Source organism: Calypte anna, chromosome 1 (assembly GCF_003957555.1).
Source record: "Calypte anna isolate BGI_N300 chromosome 1, bCalAnn1_v1.p, whole genome shotgun sequence".
In the NCBI taxonomy this organism is placed as follows: domain Eukaryota; kingdom Metazoa; phylum Chordata; class Aves; order Apodiformes; family Trochilidae; genus Calypte; species Calypte anna.
The window spans coordinates 194,788,811-194,798,886 of NC_044244.1; the positions used below are offsets into that span (position 1 = coordinate 194,788,811).

The window sequence follows — 10,076 nt, forward strand, 5'->3', positions numbered from 1 at the left end:
CACTCTGGTGCGAGGCAATGGAGAGGTCAGCAGCTCATCGAGCCTCAGGAGCAAGAAAGGCTCCTCCCTGCTACACCATAGACCAACTTCCTGGTCAGTCTTGAGCTGCCAAAATGCATGAGAAGGCTGACAGTGTGTGAAATATTGGCTTTTAGTGTCAGACACCTTTCACAGGTCCCCTAAACCTGTCCAGCTGAGGGGCAGATAGGAGAAGATCATGGGACAGGAAGCAAGAGGGACTCCTCAAAGCTTTTTCTGCACCAAACACTGACTCCTGTTCATCTGTCACTTCAAGCCCTGACCCTGTCACCCTGACACATAGGACAAGGCTGCCACATTGATGGTGGCAGTTCTGGTGTAGGTACCACACTCAGCACATGATGCCATGAAGGGTTGGGCAGAAATCCCTTGGTGTGAGTCCTGGCTGGTCCATGGGGTAGAGAGGAGAAGTGATTGAAGTGAACCTCCCTGGTGTTAAATAAAAGAGCACCAGGGACACAGACTTGTGGTGAAATTGCCTCACTTCTCAAGGCTGAATCACAGAATTGTTGGGGTTGGAAAGGACCTTAAAGATCATCCAGTTCCAACCCCCCTGCCATGGGCAGGGACACCTCCCACAGCCCAGGTTGCTCCAAGCCCCATCCAACCTGGGCTTCCAAGGAGGGGAAAATCACAGCTTCCCTGGGCAACCTGGGCCAGTGTCTCACGAGCCTCATAGGAAATAATTTCTTCCCCATATCTCATCTAAATCTCTAAATTTCCAGTTTGAAAGCATTCCTCCTCACCCTATCACTCCATGCCCTTGTAATAAGTCCCTCCCCAGCTTTCCTGTAGCCCCTCCAGGTATTGGAAAGTGCTCCCAGGTCTCCCTGCAGCCTTCTCCAGGGTGAACAACCCCAAATCTCCCAGCCTGTCCTCATAGGAGAGTTGGTCCAACCCTCTGATCATCTTTTTGGGCTTCGTCTGGACTCACTCTAACAGCTCCACGTCCTTCCTATGCTAGGACCCCTAGAACTGAACCCAGCACTGCAGGGGGGGTCTCACAGGAGCAGAGCAGAGGGGAAAATCCCCTCCCTTGACCTGCTGGCCACGCTGCTTTGGATGCAGCTCAAGATACAGTTGGATTTCTGGGCTGCAAGAACCCATTGGTTGGCTGGTCCCTGGAAGACTGCATCACTCCTGACCTTGACTCTCCCCTAGCCCCCTGTGATGCTTTATTAGCCCTGCAAGGTAGCAATTATTGCATGGTCTGTTCAGTCCCAGTCAGCTGTGCCTTGGAGACAGGTGATGCCCTGAAAGCATCTTTACCCCAAACAGAGAAAGATCTAATAAGTCATTCAAATTCTTGATTTTCTTTGATAAGTTATCCCTGAACAACCCCAGTGCAGGTGCTGAGCTTCTGGTTTGAGGCCATTGCCCATCTGGGAATTCCCCATCTCACCTGATGATGCAGCACTGGTCCTTGTTGTTGCGTTGCATGTTGAAGTAGCAGTTGTCAGCAATTGCAAAGATGTGTGGTGGCATCTCACCAATCTTTTTGTTGGTGTAGAGACGTATCTGCTCGGGTGAGTAGATAGGTAGGAGCTGATAAGGGTTTACTGCCACCAGTATTGAACCCGTGTATGTCTGGAGGAGAAACACAGGAAGGTTTATGGGGATAGTGAGAGGTGGCTGAGAGACTTTTTGGAGCTTGGATGGAGCATGGGGGCCAGAAAAATTAAGTTTTGTCAGAAGCTGGATGGAAGATGATGTTTATGTCAAAGATGCTTGAATGGTGGAGCATGAAGCAAAATGGGAACAAATGTCCCAAACAATCTGTAGCAGTTTGTACTCAGCCCAACTCATGCACCATAAATTCATATGTTGGATGCTCTTTGGTTAAGATTCACAGTTTCAAATTAAACTCAGATTTGGAAAAAAAAAATAAATATATATATATATATATATATGCCAGAGCCAGCACATGCCTGCACATATTTACTGCATTGCACATATGATGAGAAACTAAAAATGAAAGGGACCTGGAGACCATTGCCAAACCTCCAAGCAGGACCAGCTGGTTCCAAACCATCCCTGACAACTCTCTCTTTAACCTGTTTTTAAATCTCCCCAGCAGAGCTGCTCAGCCTCCCTCTGCAACACATTCTTCTCCACCACTTCTTCCAAACCAAACTTCTCCACAATTTAAACCTTGTCCTGTGCATGTGGATCTGGCTCACAAAGTCCTGACATAGTCCCCAGCTGTTTCTGAGTCGTTTTGGGGAATGGCTTTTTGTCCATCCTTCCCATGAGTAAATCTCTCCTGGGTCTTGAGCAGCAAAACCCTTTGTGGTGTCTTGCTCTTTCATTTCTGCCCTTCCAGGAGCTGTTTCTCTGCAGCATCTCCCCAAAGGACTCACAAACTTTGTCACCTTGTTCAGATGCAGATCTGAGGTTAGAGGCTTGGCCACATCCCCAGCTCAAGGCAGAGAGTAAAGATCTCCTTCCCCTTCTTCAGCTGCCTAAAAGTGGCTCCAGCTTGGGCTAACCAAGAGGCATGAGATGAAGGATGCTTTCCCTCCATGACTTTAAAGGAACCAAGCTGCCTCCTCTTAAGTTATTTTTTGGAAGTTAAGGTTACCAGATTAATCTCACCTTTCTTCCCTGGTAGGACCAGCTGTGAAAGTGCCCCCACTGCTGCAGAGATTCTATCCAGCAAAAATCTAGATGTAAAAATACTTGTTTTGGTGTGTTTTTTTGTTTTCTCCATATCCTAAACCCCACAATAAGCCTTCAGTGGAAAGCAGCAAAGTGGCACAGGCAAGGATGCTTGAGAGCATCCTCTCCCTGCTCTGCTGGCTGCTCCTCTCCTCCTGTATCCTGCAAAATGGTTGATGAATAAAACAACTCTGAGCAGTTCCTTATTTCTGAAGGCAGAAAAAATAATTTCCATTGCTGGGAAAAGCAGTGGAAAGGGAGACTTGGAGACATGAGCTGGCAGCCTCAGGTTGAGTTTCTCCCATCCAGTATCCCTCAGTCATGCTGGACATGGCATGGGGGGAATGAGATGACAATTTGCCACCATGTGGGCAACACTTGCCACCAGCTCAGGCTTCCTGAAAGGCAGCCAGTAGGTGGCAATTGTGTCCCATAATAGGGATGCTGAAATCCCTCAGGGACTCCTCACTGGCCAGACTCATAGCTGATACCAGAGAGCAACTTTCTGGCCAGTCCCAGGTGAGGTTTGAGTTTACACTGTGGTAATTGAGAAAGGACACAAAAGCCTGCCCTGTAAGAGGGGGTTACGTGCCAGGAAAGGCAAAAAAAGCTCTTTAAGCTCAAGAACAAAGTTATCAGAAATTCAAAGGGTGGAAATTGGCTGTGAAATCAGTTAAACTGGTTGTTAGAAGTAGGCATTGAAATAAGGGAGCAGAGAAGTCCCAGAGCATCCTTCAACAAGGACAGAGCAGGTAAGCTTAGTGCTCAGAGCTCAATTTTTTAATGGGATTAGGTCACCAAGATCCCAAATGAACCCCAAGTCTCCTTCCATTCTTGGGTGAGATGCTTGAAAGACAGTTTTCCTTTGTATAACTAATTGCCAGATAAACTTTAGGAACATTTCGTATTTTTCTTGACTCTCTTCTCAAAAAAAAACAAAAACAAAACCAAAAAAAAACCAACCCAAAAAACCCCCCTGAGTTTCAGCCATGCTGTTCTGCTCATCCCCAAACACAGCCAGCAACACTTTTAAAGGAGTTAACCATTAGTTGCAGGAATGTTTTCTGGATTCTCTCCCTTCCCCTGTGATCCACAGAACACTTGGTCAGCACGAACTCTTGTACTCTTGCTTGTTTTTGTAGCTCATCCCTAGTTGATAAACAGTCCCAATTTGCCCAGTTCTCCCAGACAACACCGCACAAACCTTTGCCCACTTGGTTGATGAGGGGCCAAAGGGCACCTCCAAGGAAATATTCTCTCTCTGGATTCTGTTGCTGGGTGAAGGCAAAACCCTCCTGCCTTGGGCAAATGAAGTGTTACCAACAGGCAGGGGCTCTGCCCTCTCTGACCACCTCAATTGCATCTTCTCCCAATTCCTTACTGCCTGCATGACCTACATTTTAATTACTCTCAAAGAAATCCTTCCTGAGGATTCCTGCTTCCCAGAAAGCCGTGGCTGACTTCATCTGGATTTTTATGGGATTAAAGCTCTACCAAACACTACTGGGTTTTGGCAGCCCATAAGGAGCAGCAGCAGGCATTTGTTTTGGCTCCAGAGAAAGAGATTTACCCTTCCTTCCAGGTCCAAACTCCCTATCAATGCTCTTACTACTCAGTGCAGTTTCTCTCACTGCATGCAAGCCAAACCATGGGCAACAATAATTTGGTAATTGGTTCACATTTATGGTTTAATGTATATAAACCTTTTTTTTTTTTTCCTTTGGCTTGAAAATTAGTTGACTACTGTGTTATTAAATATTATTTGGCCCTACTGTCCACTTGCAGGCAGTCACTGCTAACCATTTATACTGCTGTTAGGTCTTTTTTGTTTTTTCCTGAGCTGAGTAGTAGTTCACCAGCAAGAATCATAGAAGCATAGAATTGGCTGGGTTGGAAGGGACCTCAGAGATCATCAAGTCCAACCCTTGATCCACTCTCACTGCAGTTCCCAGCCCATGGCACTGAGTGCCACATCCAGGCTCTTTGGAAATATCTCCAGACACGGAGAATCCACCCCTTCCCTGGGCAGCCCGTTCCAATGCCTGATCACCCTCTCCATAAAGAAATTCTTTCTAATATGCAACCTAAACCTCCCCTGGCACAACTTGAGACCATGGCCTCTTGTCTTGCTGAGAGTTGCCTGGGAAAAGAGACCAACCCCCCCCCCGGCTCCAACCTCCTTTCAGGGAGTTGCAGAGAGTGATGAGGTCTCCCCTGAGCCTCCTCTTCTCCAGCCTCAACACCCCCAGCTCCCTCAGCCTCTCCTCACAGGATCTCTGCTGGATCCCTTCACCAGCCCACTTGCCTCCTTTGGACCTGCTCCAGCACCTCAAGCTCCTTCCTGAGCTGAGGGGCCCAGAACTGGACACAGGACTCAAGCTGTGGCCTCACCAGAGCTGAGTAGAGGGGCAGAATCCCTTCCCTGGACCTGCTGGCCATGCTGTTCCTGATCCAGGCCAGGATGCCATTGGCCTTCTTGGCCACCTGGGCTTACTGCTGGCTCATGTTCAGCTTCCTGTCAGTCCAAACTCCAAGAAAGTCTTGAGAAATTGTGTGTGCACTCATGTTGGAGTGTTTCTCCTTTTCCTTTTCCTTTCCTTCAAGCTGAGGTCAGGACTGAGAACCTCTTATGGCTTTAACCAATTTCACAGGCTCATGACTTTCCTGCCCTGGGAAAAATGTCACAACTTCACCATGAGGGTCAAGCTCTGCAGCCAAGGAGATGATGTTCTCAGTGCATTTAGGAAGCATCAGGAGCTAGGGTGGTGCAAAGGAAATGAGATTGCTGCAATGGTGAACAGAAAGGAGTGATCTGGTGCAGGGTGTGACAGCAAATGACAGCACCAGGACTCGTACTTACCCTCCCACCGCAGTTGGTCTTAGGAGTAAAAAGGTGAGGGAGGAGAGAAAGGAAAATTACAGTTCATTAGAGCAGACTTAAACACCCCACAAAGCTAAGGAGATGGGGGAAATGAGGGGCTCAAGTCCCATTGGAAAAGTCACCCTTTACTCAGCAGGTTTGGAAATTCTGTAGGTGAAGGTAAAGCCCCACTGAGCTTCCCCATCTTTAAAGCAGTGTAAATTAAACCACTGTAAGAACCCCTCAGGGCAATGGGTGTCCCCTGCCCACATGGCATCCACACAAGATCTTGGCTTTGCAAAACTGACATCAATATTTACCACATTTGATAGAAATCTACTCCTCCTAGTGCCACCACCCTTAAAAGATGAGCTCTAAAGTTGGGTTCCTAAACCTCCAACAACATGTGTGTAGCCAGAGGTGGTTTCCTCTCTATCAAGCTATGAGCCCTATGTCATTTTGAGGTTGTCGTTCTGATTTTGAGATTGTACTAATTGCTGTGCTGGGCTCAGAATCCTGATATTCCAAGGCCATTAGTGGTGTGGAGCAATCCAGTCACAATAACCTGGAAGGTCCCTTTGTGGGCTGTCAGCATCCCTCATGCAACAGCTCTGCAGGACACATGGCACTGTCACCATGTCACCAACCTGAAGAACTTGTAGTGAAACCACATGGCTGCTGAGTCATTTCAGCCCAAATCTCCACCCACCTTCACCTCCAAGTTAGAAGCTGCCCTTTGCATTAGCCCTGATTAGCATAATGCTGCCAAACAACTCTCTGCCCAGTGCTCCTTTGTGTTCATAATCTCCCTGGATGCCTGTGAAGTGCTTGGTGAGGGAGCTCAGAAGCAGAGCATTCCTGAAGAAGCTGGGTGTATGCACAGGCAACCTGATATTGCCCACCTGAGATCTTATCTGAGGGCTTCTGTTCACTTAGTGAGGCACCAGGAGCTTGGCTGATGACACAGGAGAGACATGGTGACAACACAGCACGATCCCAACTTTTTCAGAGAGCAAAAGAGAGCTGTGGGAATCCCTTTGGCCCACAGGAGAACAGGGAGAGCAGGAGAACAGGCAGGAGAACAAGGGGCAAAGCTCAGTGGATAAAATGCACATTCCCAATGAGCCAATCAGCCAGACATCCTTTGCTAGCTGTACTTCATGGGTGAAATTCAGGTTGCTTGAATTTAAATATCCACCAGGGTACCACAGCCCTGAAGATGGGGATGCTCTGAGCTGGAGGAGGTTGGGCTGTAGACCTCCAAGCTGAACTTTCCCTCCAATCCAAACTCTTCTACAAACACCTCACCCACCAGACACCTATGTTTGTACACCTGAAAGACCATCTTGGCTCTCTTAGCTCTCTTGATATCCATGGGTGCTTAGTATGCATGGAGGCACCACCTCAAGTATGAATTTGGGCTGCTGATTTTTTCTAGTTTATCATTATCAATGGTTGTGGCTCCCCGAGGAGAGCTTCAGGGAGTAACTCAGTCCATCTAATGTGTCAGTAATTTTCTGGTCAATCTTTTTCTCTAAACTGAGAATTAGGGGAATTAGGCAGCATGCACAACAAATAAGTGAGTGAGAGATTAATCTGGGGGTCTCTATTCTCCTCCAAGCTTTGGGGACCTACAGGGGCCCTTTCAACAGACTTGGGATTGAACTTCATGTCCAAAAGAAGAGATGGATCTCTCCCAGCATTGGAGGCAGGGAGCTGTCAACCATGAGAAGAACCTATGTAATAGGGTGCTGTGTTCTCCATCAATGCCCAGCTCTAATCCAAGAACCATCCTATCAAAAGGCACTGGACACCAAGCAGAATGGGCAGACCTGATAGATAGAATCCTGGATATGGTCTGTTAGCTCATGCTATCAGGGAAGCCTGACTGTTCTGCAATTCCCTCTGACTTGAAAAATCCAGTAGTCCCCAGAGGTTTTTAAAAATTAGACTGCCAGCTGGCTTTGAAAAGGCCTTCAAAGGCACAGCAGGCACTTACCTGAGTATCTGAAAACTATAGGATTTGGGGGCAACACCACATTTTCCATGGGATAGGCTGTCTGAGAACATTAGGTAGCAGCAAACACACTCACTTCTGCCCCAAGAATGGGTACTGGACCCACAGCACATGGATCAAAGCAGCAGAGAGAGACCTGACTGCTGAGTCCTGTCCTGCTGGGGAGGTGGCCTGCATGATGCTGTCACATCACAGAGATGTCCCTCTGGCTGACTCCCTCTAAAACCCCCAGTTTCTGACTGTTTTGTTGGGCTGGCAAGACTGCATTGGGTCCACTGGGCATGATGTGACTGAGCTGACCTAAGGAAGGACACTGCTGTCCCCAGATATCATCTGTCAGGATCCCAGGCAACCCAGAGCTAACAAGCCAAAAACATAAGATGGGGAAAGTACCTCAGAGCTGTTCTGGGAGCTGCTCACTTCATTTTTCCCTACTCATGCATGAACCTCCACATCCTTTTTTCACCCCTTATACCTCCTGCAATTCTTGTGACCCTTGGGTTAATGGTTCAGGGAGGGAAGGGCCACATCCAACAAGCCCAAGGCTTTAGGATGCAGCGTGCATGTGAGCTGGGCTGAACTGCTTACTGTGTGTGCAGAAAATTAATCCATGGCTCCAAAACTTCTCCAGGGCTTAAACAGGGAAAAACTCCTCCAGGGTTTACACAGGGAGGTGCCACAGATTTTGCTCATTACCTGACTTGTGGGGTCTTCCCTTGGGGCAACCATCAACTCTGCCATGTTTCCTTTCCAGTGCAGCATCAGAGAATGGTTTGGGCTGAATGGGACCATTCAGAACCATCTAATTCAACCCCCAAAGTCCTCCAGCACTTGGGTCCAAGTGAAAGGAGCAACACTGATGTTTCAGGGTTCCCTATGTGGGTTCCCCAGAGCTAAGGAGAGCAGGGAAGGCGGTGGAGTGGAAAGGAAGTGGAGAGGACACTCACATAGATGAGGTGCTCCCGGTAGCGGATCAGGAGGTTCCTGAGGATTCCTGCCTCATTCAGGTCTCCCAGGCGGATCATGTCCTCCACTCCATGGATGGAGGTGGGATGCATGGGTTTGATGTGGCTGGCATTCTGTGGGGAAATCCAGTGCTCCTGGGAAGAGAGAGAGGAGAGAGGAACTCACATCAAATGAGTGGGATCATCACAGAATGTCAGGTTGGAAGAGACCACAAGGATCATCCCGGGATGGGATGGGATGGGATGGGATGGGATGGGAGACAGAAATGGCCCATCCCAGACAGAAAAACCAGATGGAAGAACATACAATGGAGAGCACAAGCCTCAGCTTCCACTCCCGGGGTATGGCAGTGACTGATGGAATGATTCTTAGCAGAAGAAGGAAAACATCTGATTTACTGGAGCAGGAAGAGACATAAGACAAAACCCATTCTGGCAGAAGAACCAGGGCAGCATGGGCATTCAGGACATCAGGAATGTTTTTAGCAGATTTGTTCTCCACTTAACTCTCCACTTAACTCTCCACTTTTCTAATCTTCCACAAAAAACCTTCCAAAAGATGATTTGAAAGAGGAGAGAGTGATGCACAGGGGTTGAAAAATCATACTTTTATTGGTAGTGTAATTTAGACTCATCACCTCTAAAGGGCTTCAAAAGCCACTGCAATTTGGACAAAAGGACCCTGCTGAGCAAAATCTCCCTCTGCCATCCTTGAAGGGGATGAAAGCATTCACAGTTATCTCAGGCTGGAAAAAATAATTTATATTTTATATTTATAATTTATCTCCTCTGGTCACCCTCTGGTTGTGATAGAGATATTCCCCTAAAATAACTATCACTGGACAGAATCAGAGGTGGAAAGTTGAAGAAGAAGGAGTGTTTGTGCATATCTTCTATCAGTAGGAGGTCAGGAAGGACTGGATAACAGCAGAGGAACAGCAGGTTGTGATAGGGTTGACCAAAGCACTATCTAATTGTGCTTTTGAAGCTTTTGTTCTCTTTGTCCTCGTGAAGCTTCTCAACCTTTCACACCCAGTACAGCCACAAAAGCAGGGACACACCATCACCTTGTCCTTACAAATGGAAACTGTAGGGCAGTTGATTGCCAAGGACACAGGAGAAGTCCATGATAAAGTCAACCATCATGGTCTTATGAGCCCTGGTCTAGCCAGGCCATAGAGCTGAAGAAAGGTCACCACATCCCTTTGTACCTACATTGCCTTCATCATCCACAACCTGGATCTGTCCAGAGTCACAGAGTTTCACCACCGCTCCAATGGGGACATCGAATTCCCGCCCGGTTTTCAGGTCCATCCACACATAATCCCCCTGCAAGCAAAGAGATGAGAGTTACACCCATAGCTACAGAAGCTTCAGCAGCGGACCTTGTGGACCCCAGTCATTGGTAGAAGTCAGATTGCTTCCTTTGCAAACCGCAAACCATCCCTTTTCAGCAAGTGTCCTGGTTTGGGCCAGGATAAAGGTGATTTTCTGTCTTGTACTTTTGCTTTCAGCTGAGTCTCTTGTAAGCAGCTGC

General features: G+C 47.8%; 1 protein-coding gene across 2 annotated transcripts in view; it reads right to left on the reverse strand.

Annotated features, from left to right (window-relative positions):
- The window catches only part of MYO7A (myosin VIIA), a 68,012-nt gene extending 58,147 nt beyond the window's left edge, over positions 1-9,865 (reverse strand). For both annotated transcript variants that reach the window (XM_030448239.1, XM_030448235.1), the window contains exons 1-3: positions 9,755-9,865; positions 8,522-8,674; positions 1,442-1,626 (exon numbers count right to left, since the gene is read on the reverse strand). In XM_030448239.1, coding sequence (XP_030304099.1) covers positions 1,442-1,626; positions 8,522-8,674; positions 9,755-9,853 — 437 coding nt within the window. In that variant the 5' untranslated portion in view covers positions 9,854-9,865. The remainder of the gene's footprint in view (positions 1-1,441; positions 1,627-8,521; positions 8,675-9,754) is intronic.
- Positions 9,866-10,076: the final 211 nt, after the last annotated feature.